The sequence below is a fragment of the Globicephala melas genome, chromosome 3 (genome assembly GCF_963455315.2).
Source record: "Globicephala melas chromosome 3, mGloMel1.2, whole genome shotgun sequence".
Lineage (NCBI taxonomy): Eukaryota > Metazoa > Chordata > Mammalia > Artiodactyla > Delphinidae > Globicephala > Globicephala melas.
Genome location: NC_083316.1, coordinates 62,572,771 through 62,597,632, shown reverse-complemented (window position 1 = coordinate 62,597,632; position 24,862 = coordinate 62,572,771). Strand labels below are relative to the sequence as shown.

The 24,862-nt window shown below is 36.8% G+C and overlaps 1 protein-coding gene across 2 annotated transcripts in view; it reads left to right on the top strand.

Moving 5' to 3' along the window:
* HOMER1 (homer scaffold protein 1) overlaps window positions 1-24,862 on the top strand; it is a 124,694-nt gene that overhangs the window by 80,211 nt on the left and 19,621 nt on the right. Inside the window, exons 6-8 of one of the 2 annotated variants that reach the window (XM_030846576.2) lie at window positions 18,224-18,380; window positions 22,434-22,544; window positions 23,162-23,242. In XM_030846576.2, coding sequence (XP_030702436.1) covers window positions 18,224-18,380; window positions 22,434-22,544; window positions 23,162-23,242 — 349 coding nt within the window. The other variant, XM_060295930.1, reaches the window with a different exon arrangement.

The following is a 24,862-nucleotide window of genomic DNA, read 5'->3' as shown; positions in this document are numbered from 1 at the left end:
CAGTCTTTTTCCAGTTTATCCTGAATAAATTTTAAGCCCACGTGGAGACCAAAGTTGAAAAAGATGATAATTAACAAAATTCATTTGTTGTTTGGCACAATAGTTTTTAAATATGTGGTTGAAATTCACCAGTAAGTGGTAGGTCTGTAGGCATTTAATTCATTTGAGAATGTATTATATATTTTGGTTAAGTCAGCATGGTCGTATTTATTTTAGAGTTATTTACACTGACAGATATTTTAATAGTTTATCGTGTGTGCTTGTATATGTGTATAGTCATAGTATTCTTGATTATATAGCTGCAAGCAAAGGAAAATCATTAGGGAATCTTAGATTTAGGTAATTTATATTAGTGTCATAGTAAACTTACACATTATACACTTTCTTTGCTCTTTAGTCTATTGATCTAGTAATATAGTTAAGAATACAATCTGGGTGTTTACTAAGTAGCTGGCTAATGGTTTTAATACTGCTTAGAGCTCACCTTTATGTTTCCAAAACCATCATGGCATGAACAAACATTTGGAACACTTGTCCTAAGAGTTCTCAGATTTGCGTGCAAGGATATGGCAACTTAATAGCATCTAGAGAGGGTCTCATAGCAAACGTCATTTCTTAGGAGCATCAAGTTGAAACTTGCAAATAGCTTCAGAGGTAATTCTACAAAATATGGTCATAGGCCCTGAATAGTTCAAAATTAGATTCTAAATTTTATTTGAAGGTAGAGAGGTTAAAAGTAGCTCTACTATAAACCAGTGATTCTAAAGATGTGTCCAGAGGTGAGGAGCACCTGGAAAGCACAATTATCTTTGTGGAGTGTTTTTATATGTATATATATTATATACACATATATAATCACATGGATTAGAAATCATTTAGCTAACCCATTATATATGTAAAAATTACCATGAGCCACATGCAAAAGCGTGGTCAAAATAAACATGACCAGCTGTTTCTGGAAGTTATCCATGTATAGGTCCTTTTTAATACTCATTCGTTCAAAATCATTTATTGAGCATGTCTGTGTGCCAGGACAAAGGGACTAAGATTGCCCTCAAGGAGCTTTGTGAGGCAGTGGAACATATATTTGGTGGTGATGATGATGCAGAGGTAGTGATTCATGGAGTGCTCTGCAAGCCCCAGAGAGCCCCAGCTGTCTTCATAGCTACTCTCTGATCTCATGCTTCCCTTTATACTCTTTTTGACATATTTGAGTGCCAGGTACTGTGAATACATCAGTGCACAAGGCAAACATCTCTGTTCTCATGGTGTTTAAACTTAAGGAGGGGGTGCAAGAAAAAGAAATAAATGACTGTATAATTACTGTTATGAAAAGTATCATGTAAGAGGAGATTAAAGGGAAAGGGAGAGGGCAGGTAGTAGTCTGTCTAGATCAGAAGAGGAGGCCTCCTTGAGGGGTCACTTATCAGTCATCTTCCAGAGAATAGAAGCCACCTAGAAGACTGGGGGAGGAGTAATCCAGGCAGAGGGAGGGGTGCCTGCCTTCGCCCTGAAGCCCTTGGGTGTTTAGTGCCCTTATTTGAGGTCTTGGTAGTGACAATGGAAGGAATCTGTAGAGGAAAACTGGGATGGGAAAAAAGAGAGGGTTTTTTCACTCTGCAGCTCTGAGAGCAAGGAAATATAAAAGATAAAGGTGTTTCTACTCCATGAGCTTGTAAACCATTTGAGAACAATAGCCATGATTATTTATCCTTAAATTCACATTGTCTGGTAGAGTGCTTGACACATAGTAGGTGTGCAAAAAACATTTGTTGACTCAAGTGACTGATTAATTGTTCCCTATGTATTAGAATTTTTTTTCCTACAATTAGGGTAGAAATTCCTTTGAGGAAGAGAAAAATATATACATCTATTTAGTGATAAGTGGTATCAGTAAATGGAATCTAAAATAGGCTTGTCTTCCTTCTTGAATTTCTCTGTTCAGTTTTACAAAAATGCATCTGAAAGAGTATTTATACTCTCAAAAGATTAACATTTTTAAGTTGCCTATGAAGTTAGCTGCCACAAGTCATGTCATTTTAATATAATTCTTGAAAAACTCAGCATGGAAGCTAGCTTTCCAGATCTATATTTGCATAGACTTTCTCCTAAGTATTTTTTTTCCAGCTTGAGATATAATTTCTGTATTGTGTAAGTTTAAGGTGTACAATGTGTGTTGATTTGGTGCATTTATATGTTGCAGATGATTGTGTTAGCTAACACCTGTGTCAGGTTACATAATTACCATTTCTTTTTTTTGTGGTGAGAACATTTAAGATCTACTCGTAGCAACTTTCAAGTATATAATACAGTATTATTAACTGTAATCACCTTGCTGTACATTAGATCCCCAGAACTTATGCGTCTACTACCTGGAAGTTTGCAATCTTTGACCAACATCTCGATTCCTTTTCCCCAACCCCATCCCCTGGTAACTGCCATTGTGGTCTCTGTTTCTTGCGTTTGGCTTTTTTAGATTCCACGTATAAGTGATAGAATATAGCAGGGGTCCCCAACCCCCGGACCTTGGACCACTACTGGTCTTCCGCCTCTTAGGAGCCGGGCCGCACAGCAGGAGGTGCGCGGTGGGTGGGTGAGCAAGCAAAGCTTCATCTGCTGCTCCCCGTCGCTCCCCATCGCTTGCGTTTCCGCCTGAACCACCACCGCCCCCGCCCCCCACCCACCTTCCGTGGAAAAATTGTCTTCCACGAAACTGGTCCCTGGTGCCAAAAAGGTTGGGGACTGCTGTCATATAGTATTTGCCTTTCTCTGACTTATTTCACTTAGCATGAACGCCCTTAAGGCCCATCCAATGTTGTTGCAGCTGGCAGGATGTACTTCTTTCTGGTGGCTGAATAATATTTCATTGTGTGTATACCACATCTTTATTCCTCTATTGATGAACACTTAGGTTGTTTCCATATTTTGGCTATTGTGAATAATGCTGCAGTGACCCTGGGCTCATAAGCCTTTAACTTGTTTTTTATAAATCAGTAACAATCATAGAGATTTAATTAATTGAAAGGCAAAAAAAAAAAAAAATCAGTCATTACAAGCTCATAAAATATTTACATAAGGACTTCACTAATATGGGCAAACTAATATATATGATAGAAGCTCCTCTGAAGCTTGGGATATATAGTTATTTGGGGTTATTTTCCAAAGGCTGTTAATAAACCAAATAAACCTCAAAGCATATTTTAGTGCGAAGAGCCTAGATTTAGTAGACTGCACTCATTTGTAGAAAACAGCATAGCAAAAAGTAATAGAAGGCCCTTAAAGTAATTATGCAGATATTCACATTTATATGTTTTATAAAATTATTTACTTTTACATGTAAATGTAAATAAAACAAGTCATCCATCTCTATAATATAAAGTCTTTTGATTTTGAGTTATTTAGTGATATGGATGTCTATTGTTTTCATATCCTCAAAAAGAAGTATAGAGATCCTGCTTTATTAGTCAATCCATACTTGTAACCATTCTCCGTTTCAAAATATGTTTTGCAAATTTTGCTATGATGTCGAAGACCTTTGGAGCAATAACTTAAATCTGTTTGATCCAAACTTAATCTGTTTAAATTAGTATAATCTGATAATTATTTTTATTAATCCACATTCTAAGCTAGTTGAAAAGTAGTCACCTGCATGGCATTCTCAACACCCTTACATATGATTGCGTGTAGCCTATTGTGATAAATAATAGAGCAGAGGAGCACATGTGAAAAAATGCTTTATGGTTTAGTTGGAAAAACCTTAAGGCAGGAATCTTAATTCAAGTTTTAGCTCTGTTGCTGCTATATAGAAGGCAGAAAGCCCCCATCCATTACAGCATTTGGATTCAATAGTTGAGTTAGTTAATTCAGTTGCTTAAGCTTGGTGTAAATGAAGCCCACATCACTGATCTTGACATCATATGTGATAGCTTCACACAAACAAAAACTCTTTCCAAGTCACAGATTACAGAAGAGGTGTTAGAGCAAAAGGGAAACTTAAATTTGTGGGATGGTTATGTTCAAATCTGTCACTGTTACTAGAAAAACAACACAAAGCAGTATCCTGCTGACAGTGATTTTAGTTGTATCATCTTTCTATTGCTAAAGTGGTGACTCTTGCAGAACTAATCTGCAGTTGGAGTACAGCCAGTCTTCATCAACTTGGCCAATAAAGTTGGTTCTTGGAGTTACTTTGGCTTCCATCCAGGCTGAGCAGGCAGGCTTTAGAGGGAAAACCAAAAAAGCCTGTCTTGTTAATAGCCAATCAATCAGTAGTAGACTAAGCTATTATTAATTCTGAGGTATATTCACCTATCATCTCCCCCTTTTTAAAGTTCGTTTGCATAATACTTCTGGTCAGGGCCTTTATCTTTGCATATTATTTACATAGCTCACATATACATTAAATAAAAGAAGTTAGTAATGATGATCTGCCTCAACTAAAAAACAATAATAGTTGCAAGTAAAATTTTGTTCATTCTACAACTCAAACTTTCAAGTAATTTGAAGTTATGTCTTTTGACTCTGGCCTTACCTTTAAAAACAAATTTAAACTGAAATGCAAAAGTTCTCTGATTCTGAGTGTTAAGTAATGGTCAATTAAATTATTTATTGCAATTGGTTTCTAAAAAAATGAAAAGTTTTCATGACAAGAAATTGGAAAACAGATTTTACTGTAAAATTATCCATATATTTCTACTCAATTTTAGCTCTTGCAAAATCTCTGCTAATAGCATCTTTTCCATTCTGCTAGTACTGAGCGAGATTTCTATTTTATTTATCTTGTTTTTCCCCAACAATACTAAATATTGTGCTGAACAGTTTTAGCATGGATTTTCTTTAAGTGACCTACTTTGCAAGGAAACAGAGACATCTTAGCCTCTAAAACTCTATCAAATTATGGATAGACAGATAAAAATATTCATTTCTGTCTTGAATAAAGTATGATGATTATAATGCTATTACCCTGTAAATAAAAGAACAGCCTCAATATTAATTGATCTCACTCTTTGTAAAAGGTAGATGTATATTCATAAGAGATAAGAGGAACGTAATTCTTAGTATTTAAGGTTGTTTCCCTGAAGACATCTCCCCAATAGGATAATCTAACATCGTTCTCTGAATAAGTTTCCAAAGAAAGTTTTTAGTCACTGACCAGTTTTTATAAGAGGGAAATCAACACAATTATTGACTTGCCTAAAGGCAGTAGATGCACAATTCACAGTATGACCTTGAGTAAATTCTTTTCTTTTCTCATTTATGAACTAGCAGTAGGCCCACTAAATAGCTTTTCCTCCCTTCCCTTACATCCAGCATCCAACCCTCTCAAATTCACTGATGGTAGGGGAAGTATGATTTACATTAAAATATTTTAAACACCTCTAAAGTAGTTTGAGCCTTTCACAAATAAATATCTTTGAGCAAGAAGTTGGTATCCACGCCTACTTTACTTTAAAGAGAATAGGCTGCTTTACGTTTTCAAAGGGAATCTCTTTAAAGGTTTTAGAGGTCAAAGAGGTAGGGAGTTGCAGTGAGAGTAAAAAGGGAAAATGAAATTGGGACCTCCGTGGTCCCTTCACCTTGTATCCCCATTCCTTGACCACAGGTACTTTAAGGCACATGGCAGAGACCACAGACATTACTGTGCCAGGCAGGCCGTGTGCAGATGTTAGCAGATACTATAGTATGAAGCCATCTCCAGTGAAAGCTACTCTAGCACATAGATATGCTTCCATTACTGCTAGGAGCACAGTTGTGGGTGGTAGGGGATTTCTAAGGGCCTCTTTTTAGTGGGTTTATGGGTCCCTCCATTTTAGTGAATAAAAACAGGCCTAGGGCTAGACTTTTTGTGTCCTCTAAAGTCAAATGGGAAACTCTGCATCAAAATGCATTATGTTTTTATGAGGTAAATATAGCATAGTTCAAATTCAGATTTCACCTTCTCTTCTCACCCCTCACAATCAGAAAGCAACCTTACCACTTCATGAGAATCATATTTGTTAACTTATTTTCTCACTCCTTCATTAGCTTGATAAATTTATTCTGAGGTCTACACCAAAGGTTTAAACTTATAAATAATACATCTATTTTACCTAAGGGTGACAGCAGAAATCATGGAGTGCACACCTGATGTGGTTTCACTTGAATTATCTCTGCTTAAGTTATTTACATCACTAGTCAAAAATATCTCCCTTAAAATATTTAATGTAAATCTCTTTAGCTTTATAGCTCACTGAAGATTCTTTCAGGATTCTTTATTGCCTGTACATGTACAAAAGGCACTAACATATGACGGTTAGGTGCTTTCTTCAAGGGTACTTTTATTTGGGCTGTTTATTCCTCAAAATTAATGAGGAGAGTTAGTATTAATCCTCATTTTACAGATGAGGAAGCTGAGACCCCGTGAGGTTAGATAACATCCCTGAAGTCCTATAACTAGCAAATGGCCAGAGCCATGATTTGAACCATATCAACAACAGAGTCCTGAGCCTGTGCCTTTTTAAAATTGAGATACAATTGACATATAACATTGTATTAGTTTTCAGTGTATCTGAGCCTATACTTTTAATCACTGTTTCACAGTTGGTTCTTGCTTAATGTGTACTTTTAACAGAATTCTTCACAACTTAGAAATTTCTATTTATAGACTGATACAGACATGCATTATACATTTGGAAGTAATTTGCTTCAGATTAATTTCATAACTTCCTCAGAAAAGTCAGTGGTATTTCAGTTTCTTTACCAGAACTAAGGAAAATTCTGTAGTTTATCTGATTCCAGATGCCTTTGATAAGACACACTATTATTTATATACTACCAAGAAAAAACATTGTCAATTAAACTGACTATAACAACTCTTTCACGTATATTTAAACATATTAATATATCTATGTAACTCTTTTGTACATACGTAATATATGTAAAATAAATGGTTTAAGACGTTCCTATAATTTCATCATATGCAGAGTCCAACTCTTTCGCGGCATGTGGGAACTTCCCGGACCGGGGCACGAACCCGTGTCCCCTGCATCGGCAGGTGGATTCTCAACCACTGCGCCACCAGGGAAGCCCTATGTCCAGTTTTTCAACCCAGTAACATCTTTTGGGGCTGTCAATAACGTTAGTGATACAGTGTTTCTTTAAAAACTACTTTACTCTTGTCTCTGAGATTTTCTTCCAAACCACTGTTTATTAAAAGCTTTAATACTTAAATTCCATTTCACTTCTAAAAACTGTGTTTCCCAATTATAACCATGTGATTTCCAGTTCACTACAGGGCTGTCTTTAAAACTTTATTGGCAAACGTATCTTCATCTGTTTACCATTAGCGATCACTTTCTATATTGTATGTTAATCCAGACACACCAGGCTCTGTGCAAAGAAAATGGATTGTGAGGCAGGGAAGGAAAGTAAAATTTGGGACATTATCAAGGCAAACTTGAAAGCAATGGTCAGAGGAGGCAGCTTTTAGAAGCAGGTGCCAACAGGAGGGTAAGGAACAGAGCAAAAGGAACATCTGATAAGAAGGCCCCAAGGATAAGCATAAAGATAAGGAAGGAAGTTGCCAAAATTCCAGTCAGCTTTGAGAGGCACCTTGTTAAGGATTTAGGCAAATTGGGGCTTTCAGCCATATCTAGTAGAAAAATTCTTAGTATACTAGGTTCTTTAAATACCGTTTATACACAATGCAAAATTACTGTTTTCATTTAAGAGGTATTTATTTGCTCTAAAAGAATAGCTTACATTGTATTAAGAAAAACAAATTTCGATCCAAACTGTTGAAGAAGGCCTTAGTTTCTCAGTGGCACTAGCTTGGGGCCAGTAGGTGGGCATGAGAGCACCTAGCCCAGAAGTGGCACACAAACAGGTTGAACGCCATGGTGGCTGCAACTGCATCCACAGGTGTGGAGAGGGAGTGAGGAGAGAAACCAACAGGCAGGTTCTGAGACAAGGCAGTATTGTGGGGTGCTCACATCAGCCCTCTTACTTTCATAGTTAGGGAGTGACCTCACTACCAAGCTTAATGTCAAGAAGTAAGCCTATTGCAACCTAATCTTAAATCCTCTTTTAAAAGCTTATCTGGATATTTTTCACAGTTCTACATAATTAACATGCTTATTAGGAAATATATATCAATACAAGGGGCTACCATTCCAGAGACTCTGATGGTGGATCCTGGGTCCTGGAGGCATGGGAGAGAGGCATCTTTCTTCAATGCTACAACTGACCATTCACATAGAGGATTCACTCCACAGGTTAAATAAGTGCATTGTTTGTGCATAAGATTCTTATTTTGTTAGACAGTCTATTTGTTAGATAGTACTTTTGAAGTACTTTTTCTTCTAGATTTTATGTAACTAATTTAATGAAGTTTACTACTTTCTTGCAGAACTCTGACATTAGATGAAGGAAAACAGTAAAATTCCAGTTTAAGGAACCTTTCAAATGATGTTTTTGGAGTGTTTTGAACTCCTTCATCTGACTTCTAGATCTCAAGCCAACAGGAAATCAGCTGGTCCTTTTTGAAGGGAAACTCTACCAAACAGTCACAAGAATAAAGAATTATTTTGCCCTTTATTCCAGCATTCAGACATGAGATCATAGTTGTATTTCAGTATATCTTCTGACTCAACAGTGTCTCCAGCTAAGCAATTTCTTTGCAAACAGTTAATGTGAAACTATCAAAACTGTACCTGTAAAAAAGGACCAAGTTAGTAGCCAGAGAACCCCAATATTCTTTAAAAAAAACAAGTGTTCTGAAATGTAAAATGCTAACTTAAAATGTTGGTATCAGAATTAATCCCAAGGTATTCATTACCGCTAAAAATCAGGAACGTGATACCTTAGAGTTGTAGATTAAAGCAAGGAACACATTGTTTTTGCAAACTTGCGAAAGTGTGCCAAGTATTTAACATTATATGTAAGGGCTGAACACGTCTGAGATAGCTCACATGTGGAACTTCCTTCAGGGCACTCTAGAATTCATTATAAACCGAAATTGTGGAAGGTATTCTAATATACTGGATGGTGAAAGGAATATATAAAGAAGCTGTAGAGAGAAAACAGGGCAGATTGACCAAAATCAAAAACATTTTATTTCCTAAGTTGTGCTGTAGAAAGACAGATTATTAGAGGAGCAGCTCATTAAGTACAGGTAGCAAGAATGTTCTGAAAGATTCAGATTTACCAACAAAGATGAAATTTTGGTTGATATGGCAAAATAGCCTTAACAACACATATTTATTTACCTTGGAACCAAGTATAAAAAATGCAGAAACAAAAACTTAGCATTGAACTGCTCTGCTGTAGTATTCATTTCGGCACTATTAAGTCTCAAATTGTTATGGTTTACTGTACTCTTGTGCAATGTGCGAAAAAGTATTTGATATGACAGTTTTTTCAACATTTGTTTTTTAGTGCAATCAGCAGTACTTTGGGCTCTGCAGAGGAAATAAGAAAAAGGTTAATGGGAATCCATTGATCAGCTTATCTGTGGCCAGACATCACTACTTAATACATTAGAGGTTCAAAACATGTTCAGGGATATGAAGTAAACAAGCTATAGTATATCAAAACTTTGTTCATCTTTTTCTTTCCTGTTCCAGAGGCATTGTTTTAATTTTTTCCTGCCCAAATCAATTTTAATTATACCTTGTCTATGTCCCATTCCTTTCCTTTGTGTATATCTCTGCCTCTCTAATCCTATTTCTCCTATCTACTTCTTATCACCATCTCCAGTTGCCCTCATCTCCTTCCTTTTAATTTTCAACTCTCTTATTATGTGTCACAGCTGTTCTGTTTCCTGCCCACCCAGTCTCTTCCTATGCCGACAAATACATGAGTGGAGCAGCTTAGAGACCATTCTACCCATTTTAAGAAGACCTGACTTGCCAGAGCTCCTATTATTTGGAATCCTACAAGTCATAGAAAGAGTATCTAGGAGTGCTTCGATAGACTTTTTTTTCTTTTAGCTGTGTGATATTTTTATTTGAAGTATAATTTATGTATAGTAAAATTCACCTTTTCTACTGTACAGTTTTATGAGGTTTGACAAATTTGTACAGTTGTGTACACATCAACACAATCAAGGTAAAGAAGGGTTCAATCACCCCCCAAAATTCTCTCCTGCTCTTTTGTAGTCAGCCTCTCCCCATTACCCCCAGCTCCTAGCAACCAGTGATCTGTTTTCTGTCGCTATAGTTTTGGCTTTTCCCTAATGTCATATAAATGGAATCATACATTAAAGAAAGAATGGAATCATACAGTATGTAGCCCTTTTTTTCCTTTTTAAAAAAACTGGGGTAAAATATATATAACATAAAATTTATCATCTTAACCATTTTTTTTTTTTTTTTTTTTTGTGGTACACGGGCCTCTCACTGTTGTGGCCTCTCCCGTTGTGGAGCACAGGCTCCAGACACGCAGGTTCAGTGGCCATGGCTCACGGGCCTAGCTGCTCCGCAGCATGTGGGATCTTCCCAGACTGGGGAATGAACCCGTGTCCCCTGCATCGGCAGGCAGACTCTAAACCACTGCGCCACCAGGGAAGCCCCATCTTAACCATTTTTAAGTGTACAGTTCAATACTGTTAAGTATATTCACATTGTTGTGGAACCAATCTATAGAACTCTTCCATCGTGCAAAACTGACACATTATATACCCTTTAAACAAAAATTCTCCATTCTTCTCTTCCCCCTAGCACCTGGAAACTACCCTGCTACTTTTTGTCTCTACGAATCTGACTACTCTAGCTAACTTACATAGGTGGAATCATATGGTGTTTGTCTTTTTGTGACTAATTTATTTCACTTAGCATAATGTCCTCTGGGTTTCTCCATGTCGTAGTATGTATAAGAATTTCCTTCCTTTTTTTTTTTTTTAAAGTTTTTGTTTGTTTGTTTGATTTGGCTATGTTGGGTCTTCATTGCTGTGCGCGGGCTTTCTCTAGTTGCGGCGAGCGAGAGCTACTCTTCATAGCAGTGTGCGGGCTTCTCATTGCAGTGGCTTCTCTTGTTGCAAAGTGCGGGCTCTAGGCACGTGGGCTTCAGTAGTTGCAGCACGCAGGCTAAGTAGCTGTGGTGCCCGGGCTTATTTGCTCTGCGACATGTGGGATCTTCCTGGACCAGGGCTGGAACCTGTGTCCTCTGCATTGGCAGGTGGATTCTTTTTTTTTTTTTTTAGCGGTACACGGGCCTCTCACTGTTGTGGCCTCTCCCATTGCAGAGCACAGGCTCCGGACGCACAGGCCCAGCAGCCATGGCTCACGGGCCCAGCCGCTCCGCAGCATGTGGGATCTTCCCGGACCGGGGCACGAACCTGTGTCCCCTGCATCGGCAGGCGGACTCTCAACCACTGCGCCACCAGGGAAGCCCAGGCTGCTTGTTTTTTGTTGTTGTTGAGTTGTAGGAATTCTTCATATATTCTGGATATATGATTTGCAAATATCTTTTCCAATTTGTGGGTTGCCTTTTAACTCTCTTGATTGTATCCTTTGATGCACAGAAGTTTTAAATTTTGCCATACTCCAGCTGTATCTATTTTTTTCTTTTATTACCTGTGCTTTCTGTGATATATCCAAGAAATCATCATAAGTCCAATGTCATGGAGCTTTTCACATATGTTTTCTTCTTAAGGGTTTTATAGTTTTTGCTTTTATGCTTGATCCATTTTTAGTTAATTTTTGCATATGGTGTGAGACACAGAACTAAGTTCATTCTTTTGCATGTGGATATCCAGTTTTCCCAGCACCATTTGTTGAAAAAAACTGTCATTTCCTCATTGAATGGCCATGGCAACCATGTATGTGAAAATCATTTGACCACATATGTGAGGGTTTATTTCTGGACTCTCTCTTCCTTTGGTCTATATGTCTGCCTTTATGCCAATACCACATTATTTTGATTACCGTAGCTTTATAATACATTTGAAATCAGGAAATGTGAGACCTCTAACTTTGTTCTTCTTTTTCAAGATTGTTTTATCTGTTCAGAGTTTCTTGAGGTGCCATATGAATTTTAGGATGGATTTTTCTGTTTCTCCAAAAAGCACTGTTGGGATTTTGATAGGGATTACATTGAATTTGTAGATCACTTTGGGTTGTATTGACATCTTCACAATATTAAATCTTCCAGTCCATCTACATGGTACGTCTTTCTGTTTATTTGTGTCTTCTTTAATTTCATTCAGTAACATTTTATAGTTTTCATTGTCCAAGTCTTTCACCTTCTTGGTTAAGTTTATTCCTAAGTAGTTTATTCTATTTAATATTATTGTGAACAGAATTGTTTTCTTAATTTCCTTTGCAGATTGTTCAGTGTATATAGAATCACAGCTAGTTTTTGTGTGCTGAGTTTTGTATCCTGCATCTTTGCTGAATTCATTTGTTAGTTCTAACAGCTTTTTTGTGGAATCTTTAGGGTTATCCACATATAAGATCATGTCATCTGCAACAGAGATAATTTCACTTCTTCCTTTCCAATTTAAATGCCTTTTATTTATTGTTCTTGCCTAATTCCTCTGGCTGGGACTTCCTGTATCATATTGAATTTAAAATGATGAAATAGTCATCCTTCTCTTATTTCTGGTCTTAAAGGAAAAGGCTTCTGTCTTTCACCTTTGAATCTGATATTAGCTATGTGCTTTTCTTACATGGCCTTTATTATGTTAGGTAGTTTCTTTCTATTCCTAGTTTATTGAGTGTTTTGAAAAATCACAAAAGGATGTTGAAATTTGTCAAGTGCCTTTTTTACATCAATTGAGATGATCACATGGTTTTTTTCCCCTTCATTCTGTTAATGTGGTATGCTATATTGATTTTTGCTTTGTTGATCCACTCTTGCATTCCAGAATCTCTTTTCATTTTTAAATAGTGTCTTTCAAAGAGAATGTTTCAATTTTTATAAAATCCCTTTTCTCAGTTTTTTAAAATGGATCATCCTTTTGGTGTTGTATCTAAGAAACCTTTGCCTAACTGAGGGAGACAAACATTTTTTCCTATGGTTTCTTCTAGAAGTTTATAGTTTTATATTTTGAGTTAATTTTTGTATTGAATATGAGATATGAGTCAAGATTCTTTGTTTTTCCTTTTGTATGTGGTTATCCAGTTGTTTCAGCACCATTTGTTTAAAAGACTATTTTTTCTCCTTTGGATTGTCTTAGACCATTTATAACTATCTTCATTTTAATCATTTTCAGATATTTTCCTGTCTTTCCTGTCTCCCTTGGAGATCCAGGTTTTGCTCTTGTATCATAGTCTTTCACCTGAAGAACTTTCTTTAATATTTCTTATAGTGTATGTCTGCTGTTAATGAATTCTCTCATCTATTGTTTGTCTGAAAAACTCTATTTCACTTTCATTTAGAGAGGTATTTTTGTTACGTGTAGAATTCTGAGCTGAGAATTGTTTTCTTTCATGACTGTCACTCCATTGTCTTTTGAATTACTTAGTTTGTGATCAGAAACCTACTGTAATTGTTACTTTTGTTCCTCTATATGTAATATGTTTTTGAGTTTTTTGGATCTGAGGTTTAATGTCTTTTATTATTTTTTGAAAATTCTTAGCCAGATTCTCTTCAAAATATTTCTTCTGCCTTTTTTTCTCTTCTCCTTTTGGGATTCCAGCTACACATTTGTTGAACAGTTTGACATTGCCCCACATCTTGAATACCTTGTTTCTTTTTTTTCATTCTTTTTTCTGTTTGTGTTTCAGTTTGGCTAATTTCTATTTAGTTTCAAGTTCACTGACTTTTATGCAGCCATGTCACGTTTACTGATGAGCCTGTCAGAAGAATTGTTCATCTCTATTATCATGTTCTTTACCTCTAGCATTTCCATTTGACTCTTATAGTTTCCATCTCTGTTGAAATTCAACATCTGATGATACAGGGTGTCCTCCTTTTTCATTAAAACCTTTAGCATAGCTATTTTACATTCCTTGTTTGAGAAATACTACTTTGTGGTCATCTATGGGTGTGACTCTGTTGACTGCTTTCTCTCTTGGCAGTAGGTTTTTTCCCTTGCTTTTTGGTATGTCTTATAATTTTTTATTGAATGCCAAAAGTAAGGCATTCAATAAAGATAAATAGTATTTACTCCTGGAGATGGGCCTGACTCTTCTGCTAGGTTGTTAGTGTGAAGGTTAAGCTGGTTTATTCAGGGGTTGACCTGGATTTGGAATTTGTTGTTGCTGTGGTTACCATGAGTACATCACAGGCTTTAAACATGTCTAGCATTACCATGTGCTTAGAGTTGGGTTTGGGTTGCTGGAAGGTTTTCTTACTGTTTCTGCTCCACCCTCAGCTTTTGGTCTTTTCTATGTACCTTTGCCTCAGAGGGGGTCTGTCTCTTGACCTCCCCCCAGTAGAAGGCTGCTATCAGCTTGGTGGTAGGGGATAGGGTAGGTTTCTCTATTGTCCTTGTCCAGCCTCAACCTTGGGCAGGCCCTGTGTCCTGGGGTGTCAGGGTGGGGTTCTCTCAGTGATCCTGTACCCCTCCAAGTAGCAGACAAATTCAACCTTGTAAATCTAACAGTCTTATGCAGGAGTTTCCTGCCCCATCCCCCAAGGTTGGAGACCTCTAATGATCTAGGACCTCTAGTAGTCTAGGACTGTTTTTTGTTCTTTTCACAGGGTTATAGAGTTTTATTCCCTACTTTTCCCCTAGCCATCACGGGTCTTCATCTGTGTCTGGGAGGGTGGGGGTAACAAGATTTTCTCCCCTTCTCCCAGTGATTTAAGGCTTTGTTTCCAAAGAGGAAAAGAATCCTGACCATGCTTTGTGGCTTTTCCACAGTGGTGGCCTCTTCCCTCACCCAAGGATCCCTGGAACTTCTGTCACTGTGGAGTTTGGGGCCCAGCACAGTGGTATGTGAATGCATTCTGGTTCACTGACATGGAAGCTCTCCAAACCTCATCCTTTTGGGTTTTTATGGAGGCTCCATTATGTAGACATAATTGATTAACTCATTGGCCATTAGTCATTGATTCAGTCTGCAGCCCCTCTTCTCTCCCTGGAAATCAGGGATTGGGACTGAAAGTTCCAACTCTGTTCTCATGGTTGGTTTCCTTGGCAGCCAGTCCCCCCATCTTTAGGGGTTTCCCAAAGTCACCTCATTAACATAAACTTACTTGTGGCTGAACAGGGCTTATTATGAATAACAGGACACATTTCACCTTTATGGTTCTGGATCAGTTTCAGGAACTAAGGACAAAAGACCAAATATTATAAAAAAGATGCTCCCATTGCTCTATTGCTTAGGAAAGTCTAAGGGTTTGGGGAACTATTGAACTAGGAACCATGGACAAAGACCAAAATGTATGTTTATTATAAATCGCAATATTACAGATATATAGTGGGTTTTTTTTAAGTTATATGTAGTATTAGTTTGCTAGGGCTGCCCTAACATATACCACAGTCTGGGTGGCTTAAACAGTAGACTTTTATTTTCTGTAGGCTGGAAGTCTGAAGATCAAGGTGTTGACAGGATTGTTTCTCCTGAGACCTCTCCTTGGCTTGCAGATGCTTTTTTCCAGTGTCTTCACATGACCTTCCTCAGTGCATGTCTGTGTTCTAATTCATCTTCTTATAAGGACACCAGTCATATCGGATCAGGGATCACCCTAATTACCCCATTTAACTTAATTACCTCTTTTAAGACCCTGTCTTCAAATATACTCATATCTTGAGGTACTGGGGGTTAGTATTTTAACACATTCATTCGTGAGCAGACACAATTCAGCCCATAATGCAAAGAATTGGGGAAAAAAACGGAAATGTAGAGATCATCTAGGACAGTACTGTCCAGTAGAACTTTCTGTGATGATGAAAAGTTCTGTATCTTTGCTGTCCAGTATGGTAGCCACTAGTCATGTGTGGCTGTTGAGCATATGAAATGTGCCCAAAGGGACTGAGAAGCTGAATTTTTTACTTTAATTCTGAGCAATTTAAATGTAAATGGTCACATGCAGCTAGCGGCTAACATTTGGACAATACACAAATAATGACTGAAATAATTGTGATGTAGGCTGAGTTCTCAAATTCTTAATGGACTTTGCTACATACAGATTGTAAGATGAAACCTAGAGAAATAAAAAATAAAGCACTCTCATTTTTGTTCTTTTTCCTTTTATAAAGATGGTAATCTTACTTTATAATTGTGAAATTTTCAACAAATGTGTTTTAGAAATATTCAAAATCATTTTTTCTGCTCTTTAATTTTTTTTTTTTTTTTTTTTTTTTTTTGCGGTACGCGGGCCTCTCACTGCCGTGGCCTCTCCTGTCGCGGAGCACAGGCTCCGGACGCGCAGGCTCAGCGGCCATGGCTCACAGGCCCAGCCGCTCCGCGGCATGTGCGATCCTCCCGGACCGGGGTACGAACCCACGTCCCCTGCATCGGCAGGCGGACTCTCAACCACTGCGCCACCAGGGAAGCCCTGCTCTTTAATTTTTAAGAGGTTTGATATTTGCATGTATCAAGTGTTTAAATTAGTTCAGTAAGATTTTTGTTGTCAGATTGTAGAGTCCATTTAAATAAAACTAACATCTGTAGCATAAAAATTGGTAGATGGTTTAAAAATCTGTAATTCAGTTAGGGCAGGTGAATTGGTGCATGGTTTACTCAGAAAATCTGAACCTGGAAAATCATTCCACAAAAGAAGAAATGGAAAGAGCTTTCTTTTTAAGGATAGAAATGGATTGTTAAATTAATAGCTTAACTGATTGTTTGATTTTGTCCTTTCATTGTGGTTGATGAAGTTTTTTCTGTAAACTTCAGAAAATTTTTTAACTTTTCATTTAAAACTGATTTTAGACTTACAGAAAAATTGCAAAAACTGTACAGGGAATCCTCATATACCCTCATCCAGCTTGTCTTCATGTTAACATCTTACATAACCATAATATAATTATCAAAATCAGGAAATTAACATTGATATAATGCTACTAACTAAACTACAGATCTCAGTTTTCACCAGTGTCCCTTTTCTGTTCTAGGATCCCATCCAGGATCCCACATTGCATTTCATTATTTCTTCTTAGTCTCCTCCATTCTGTTTCTCAAACTTACCTTTTTTTGACACTTTTGAATCGTGCCTATCAGTTATTTTGTAGAATATATATGATGTTTTTACAAAATTGGAATGATGGCTATGCATTTTTGGGAAGAATGCCACAGAAATGATCTTGTTATGCTGATATGTCTTCTTCCTGGTGATGAGCTCTAGAAATCTTGATGATTGAAATGATACTTTCTTTTATACAATATATATTAAGATTACTATAAAATATCAATCCACCAAAACATTTGCTCTGTGATGCAAATGACTTTTTAAAACCCAAAATGCTGATTAAAAAAGCTATTATCATCACTAGTTAATGGGATGAAGTTAGTAGAATTTCACTAATAGGAATAAACGGTTCAATAATGAGAAAGAGAAACCATCTTTTTCTTTCAAATGAGATAATTCTTTCTTCATTGGAAAGTTAAGAAGGAATTATCAAGAGAGGGGTCTTCTCACCTAATGGAATAGTCTTTGTAATAGAAAATTATCTTGGTTGAGATACTTAATTCTGGGTAACTTATCAAGTAGAACATTAAATGAGGAAAAAGGTGATTGCTTTAGTTTTGTTCTATAAGTGACACTGGAATTCTATCAGAAGTTAAGTGTTTAGAACCAGTTTCTAGGTCTAACCTATCATATGACATGAATTCAATTTATTACAGCAAATTTTGTATTTGGGGCATTTAAAAATTCTGAATAAAGATGACATAAATCAACAATTTCAAAAGAAATACTGTATTACATGTTCCAGACCTTATTAACATTGAAGCATCCTCATATGTTTTATATGAAGGAATGAAATTGTACTTCAGGCTTTGACGCTCTTAAAAAATAAAGTACGTTGTTAGGTTTTGTTTATAAATATTTTTCAAGATATAATGTTTATTCCTCAAAAGAGAATGGGTAGAATCTCTTCTGTAGATACTTGTATCTGTCATAAAGAAGGGAACTCTTCCATATTAAGCCTCCTACTTTGGTAGCTTTTATATTTCTTTACTTGGTAGGTTTTATTCACTAGGAACATTTCAGTGAAATATTTGTGTTTTTATTCTTTTGGGGTTGTTTCTGAAACATTCATGGATTATAAACCAAATAATAGAAGTGAGTACTGTTGTCTCTTCAATGTAACAATATTCAGCATAATGGGTAGAATTTTCTTTTATTTTAGTTCAGCAATCAGCAAACATTGGGAGGCTGAACTGGCTACCCTCAAAGGAAATAATGCCAAACTCACTGCAGCCCTGTTGGAGTCCACTGCCAATGTGAAACAATGGAAACAGCAACTTGCTGCATATCAAGAGGAAGCAGAACGTCTGCACAAACGGGTAAGTTCAGGGCTGCTATGGGTAAGGATTTATGGCTAACAGATTTTCTTGATCAGAGGAAATTTACATGTAGGTTCAGCACAGGAACATCTTATGGAGATTTTTGTTGGTTATCAAAACATATATGGTTTGTATTATATGTTTATTGGTTAAGAAAAATATTTTCTGCAGTTTAATGGGAATGAAGAATATACAGCTTTTGGAGTCCAAACACCTGATTTCACATTCCTGTTGTGCCACTTATTAGCTGTCTGACCTTTGGTAAGTTGTTCCCCACTTTCTACTCAGTATTCTCATCTATAAAATAGGAATAATAACATAGACTCTGTAATTCCTGTGAAAATTGAGATACTGAATTGACATGTAATTCCAGAGTTAATGATAATGCTTTTATTATTTTATTGTTATTTCTTAAAGAAACAACAGTAAATTTGAAAAATACAGGTAGAAAATTCTTTATAAAAGTTGGTAACAATACAAATATGGGGCAGTAAAAGAAAAATCAGACATCGCAATACCATTAATATCAGAAGACTAAACAATTACTTAATAAAGAATTATTTTATTCAAAGCATATGCATTCACCCAGTAGGAAGCAGATGCCACTAGTTTCTGTTTTCCAGACAGCTGCCAAAGAAGTGAACCCCATAGACAAAAGGAAATGGACTTAGAGCACAGTTTGAGGAGTGTACTTAGTGGACCAGGATGACCGGGGAAGTAAGGTAGAAGTTGGAGTAGAGACTGGAGGGAGAGTAAGAACCCTGAGTAAACACCGTTCTATCCTAAGTATAAAAGTCAACTCATGAGGGGGAAAGAGGGAAGTTGTTATTTAATGAATATAGTGTTTCCATTTTGCAAGATGAATATACTTTTGCAACAATGTGAATATACTTAACGCTACTGAACTATACATTTAAAAATGGTTAAGATGATAAACTTTTACTGTGTTTTTTATTGTTTTTTGCCACAATAAGAAAAATTAACTTAGGACAACTGATTCATAATCCAAAAAACATTCATTGAGGAGCTATCCTTTTTACATATTCCCTGCCCTTGAGGAATTTTTGCTTTAAGTAGTCAATTGAATTTTAAAGAAACAAAGTATTTTTATTTACTCACATAATTATAATTTCCAGTGCTCTTCTTTCCTTCCTGTAGGTCTGAATTTCCATCAGGTACCATTTCCCTTCAGCCTGAGTAACCTCCTTTAGCATTTTTTATATATATTTATAAATATATATACATATATATTTTGTCTTTACTACAGGTTGTGTTTTCCTATTTCTTCACGTCTAGTCATTTTTGGTTGTATATTGGAAATGGTAAATGAGATGATGTTATAGAGCCCATAGATTCTGTTATCTTTCTCTGAATATTCAGTGTTGAATTTTGTTTCAGTGAGCAGCTAAATGACTTGTATAGTCATCCCTTGGTATCTGAGGGGGATTGGTTCCAGGACCCCCACCCCCACCCCAACCACCTCCTGGATACCAGTATCCACGAGTGCTCAAGTCCCTTATATAAAATGGCATAGTACATTCGTCCCTTTGTATCCACAGGTTTCACATCCACCGTGGGTATGGAGGGCTGACTGTACTTTGAAGTTTGGGAGGTATAGACTTATGCTTTACTAGTTGGTTTATTTCCATTTTGTTCTTAATTCTAGGGTGAATCCTTGAGTCCTGGAAAATCTTTATTTCTAAGGCATAACCCTTCTGGGGTTTCAGTGGGAAGCTTAAGGTGCTTGCTAAGACCTAATTTGGTGGGACTCTAACCTCCAAGTGTCTTCTCTGTGGTGAGCACTACCACGGCTTAGCTCTTTCAGCCTTCTAGCTTCTCTCCCATACCGCTGAACTCCCTGGATTCCTTGCTTTTACATGTTCAGTTCAGAAGTCAGCCAAAGATTGAAGGGGTGTCTATATGCTTTTTAGAGGTCATTTTTTCATACAGTTCCCTGAATTTCTAGTTGCTTAACCTGTTCTGAGGCATCCCCAACTCCTCAGACTCCTTGAGAAAATAAGATCTCAGGTTTTTGCTTGAGTTCTAGTCAAGCAACTCAGCCAGACTGCACAGTGCCTTCAGGCAAAAAATGTGTAAATGTGTGTCTCACCCAGTGTGATGCTTTCTTTCAGTCTTTTGCCCAATTTGGTCATTCACCAGGGCCTTCTAACAGTTGATGTTTACATTTTGCCCATGATTTGCAATTGTTATCTGAGGGAAAGGTAATCCAGTAAAAGCTACTCCATCATTATCAAAACTAGAACTCCTCGTGAGGAATATACTACCTAATTGAGCAAAGAAAACTAATATATATTAAACGATAGGGAAATAATTCCCAAGATTTTTGAACAGATGTTCAGTGTTGTGGACCAGAGGTCAGGAGAGCCTTGAGCACTTGAGTAGATAGGAATGGCTTTCTAGAGAAGTGCATTCTGAGCTGAGAGTTGAGGGTTTGGTTAGTTTTGAATGGTTTTCAAAGGTAAGAGAAGACATTCTAGTTAAGTCAACAAGATGGATATGAGCATGGTTTGTTCTTAGGACAGGGAGATTTGCCTGCTTTTAGCTGAAAGTGCATAACTAGGTGTCTTGGGCAATGAGATGTTTAAGTAGTTTGTGGCTAACTTATGGAGGACCTGAGAGTTTAGATTTGATACTGTGAAAAAGATGAGCCATTGAAAGGCTTTTAATGGGACAGTCACACAATGAAAGATGGATATTAGCAGTTTGCAGAAGAGATAAAAATAGACAAAGGATATAATTAGGTCCACTGGCAGGTCATTGTTTTTGTTTACACCTGGATGATAAGGGTCTGCACAAGGCTATTAGAGCATGAATAGAAAGCAAGAAAGTGATATGAGAGGTAGAGTGACAGAATATGGAGGTTAATTCAATACTTGGAAAATGTGAGGGAGAGAGATTTGCTGTTTCCTTAGTAGTCTACAATTTATTATATTCTAGTCAATCAAAATGTATGAGATCCTGACATGTGTAGAGAGCTTTGATAAGGTGTGTGTGTGTTTATGTTGACTTCTGTCTATTTTGACTGTTTTTGGATGGTATAACTTTTAGGGATAATGCCGTTCTCTGTTCTCTCAAAAAATAGCAAGTGCACATTAGAAGTTATGTTGCTCTCTGGACCCTCAGTAAATTTGTATTGAGTAGAGAACTGTTCCCTTTTGCTCTAAGAACAAATTGATGTGAAGATATTCTAGTATCAAATGATTTAAGTTGTATTTTAAGCATATCTTTTCTTCCAGATTCCTTTACATTTTAGAAATGTCTTTGAAAAATTTTTCACTTCTGCAAGGCCAGTTTTCAGAACCCATATTTAATTTGAAGGCTACAGATGGAGGGCAGATGGCTGATTTTGAATTTGTTTTCAGAAGAAATTTTTAAAGAAGACTTTTGTTACAGGGGTTCTCTACTGTCATTAATCACTTAATTTAAGTTTTCTTAACCTTTTCATGACCAAGTCTAATTAGTTCCTTTGTTCTTTATCCTTAGTCCTAAATTGATTTTATTTTTAATTTTTAAATTTTATTTATTTATTTTTGGCTGCGCTGGGTCTTCGTTGCTGCGTGCAGGCTTCCTCTAGTTGCAGCAAGTGGGGGCTACTCTTCGTTGTGGTGCGCGGGCCTCTCATCGTGGTGGCTTCTCTTGTTGCGGAGCATGGGCTCTAGGTGCACGGGCTTCAGTAGTTTCAGCACACAGGCTCAGTAGTTGTGGCTCTCGGGCTCTAGAGTGCAGGCTCAGTAGTTGTGGCACAGGGGTTAGTTGCTCCATGGCATGTGGGATCTTCCCGGACCAGAGGTGAAACCTGTGTCCCCTGCATTGACAGGCGGATTCTTAACCACTGTGCCACCAGGGAAGTCCCCTAAATTGATATTTTTAACAAATCAATTCTATTCATCCTACCCTGTCAATATTTCTCAAAATTAATTTTGATATATTGATTCAAAATTCATTAGTCACCTATCAGGGACTTATATGTCTTCAGCAAGAAATCCTTTGAAATTGTCGTGTAATTTAATCTGTGTTCTCATTTAATTTTAGGTTACTGAGCTTGAATGTGTTAGTAGTCAAGCAAATGCGGTGCATACCCATAAGACAGAATTAAATCAGACAATACAAGAATTGGAAGAGACGCTGAAAGTGAAGGAAGAGGTATTTGCTACTTCTCACTTGTCTGTAATCTCACTAAAATATGTGTACAAACATTATAGTCTATGTCAGATTTAAAGGTACTTTATGCAGTTAGGTCAGGTTGTGGGGTGTTTTTAGGATGAAATTTTTCTTGAGTGATATTAAGCTTGTTCATATTTTTCCCATCCCTGTGTCTGTTATGAACTACAGTGAGGCAGTCAGACTGAGATACTGCCTCTTGACTTCTGTAATGAGAGTTGCATTCATACGATCAACAGAAAACCATTAGAAGTTAAATGAATTTTACAAGCTGTTCTTTGTCTAGTTTCCAGTCAAAAGATTTAATATCCCAGGAAAGAATTATATCCACAAAGCTTGAAGCAACCTTAAAATGTTCAGACTGCTGTTTCTAAGCAGTGCTGTACCAAAGCAACCAAGCTGATTTGTTGCTTAAGATTATGCTGTACTAGACAACATACCCATAAAGATGAATTTACCCCTTGAAATCAGTATAAAGGAGTGTTTTTTAAGTCATCTTTTTTCTAAGGACTGGGACAATAATTTCAGGGAAAAATAAGGCCTTCTCTCTCCTTGATATAGTTAAAATATTGTTAAAGACATTGCTCTACTTTTTCTAGGAAATAGAAAGATTAAAACAAGAAATTGATAATGCCAGAGAACTACAAGAACAGAGGGACTCTTTGACTCAGAAACTACAGGTGAGCTATAATAAAATTTTTTATTCATTTCTGCATAAGTGAGAGTCATCAATCATTCTTTCACTTAGTAATGACTTTTTTTCTGCAACTCCGTTTTATAGGTTATTGGTCACTTTTCTTTTCCAGGACTTCTGATTCATGCCTGATCATTGATTTTTCAAAAATTACTTGATAACTTCATCTACATAGCTTATCATCATAGATGGTCATTTTATAAATTGTCATTAGTAAATTATTTTAGAAATGTCTACTTTTTAACATAAAAAGTACTCTGAACTTAAAGAAAATTTCTCAAATGGATTATATTCAGTTTTGGAATTCTCGTTTTTTTTTTCACTCTGAACTAATGTATGAATTACAGCAATAGTTGTGCCCTAATGGAAATCAAGGTAGTGTTCTTTTTCTTTCCTTGCCCTAACTAATTTTACTCACTTTTCTCTGCATAAATATTATGCTTCCTGACTCTAATTCACATATACATATCCTTTTCAGTGGTAATCAGCCTTGGTTGGGGAAGATTTCTCAAAATTACAACCCAAATCTCCTGCTGCCAGCTCAGGCACTTTTCTTATACCCCATGACCTCAAGAAGGGTCAGGACCACTTCAGGGTTTGGAGTAGTTATAAATGTGTGTATGAAGTGATGAATTTGGGACAAAGGGTGATAAATGGGACCTGGAAGCCTAGGATTGGAAAGAGTACCTAGATTATTATAAGAATGACCAACATTTATTGAGTGCTTATTATGTACCAGATACTGTGCTTTACTTATATTATGCATTTAATCCATAGAACAGTCATATGAGGAAACTAAGGCTCGGATAAGTTAACTTGTCCAACCTACATTTAAATGAGCGCAAATTCTGTAACAGAGACCCTTCATAAAACAGTTTCTTTATATGAAATGAGATATTTCCTTCTTTCTCTCCCATCACTGACTTTCAGCAGTCTGGGAAAAATGAAGTTGCTTGTTTTGGTCTGCCCTATTAAACAGTGTTCCTATATTTAACCATTTGTGTAGATTAGTGGTTCTCAGCTAGGGGTAGTTTTGTGCCCCAGGGGACGTTCAGCAATGTATGGAGACATTTTTGATTTTTGCAGCTAGGGTAGTGGAATTGATATTTAGTAAATTGAAGCCAAGCTTGCTACTGAACGTTGAATTATCCAGCCCAAAATTTCAAGAGTGCCAAAGTTGAGAAAATCTTGGTGTAGAATTAAAATATGAAGCATGTAATCAGGGCTGGAAGAAATGGGGGAAATGCAGGCTAGTTTTGTCTTTTGTTTTGGTTTGGCTCCCATTGTTTAATTACTTGCTTTGATACAGGCAGTTGCTAAGCACTTACATATATTAGCTCTAACTCTCACAGTAACAGGTGTGGTATCCCCATTTTCAAAGAGAAGGCAGCAGTTTAGAGGTGTTAACAAGTTTAATTAAAGCACTTAGAAAGTAGTGAAACCTAGATTTGTTTTGATTCTAAAATCTCTGTTCTTTCTGCATTACCACACTGTTTCAGCAGCCAAGCATCCAAGCCATCCCTAACAATTCTTGGGAAATTTTTTTTCAGTTATGTATACATTTACATTGTCCCAGAGAAACCAAGAAGTGATTTATTCATATCAA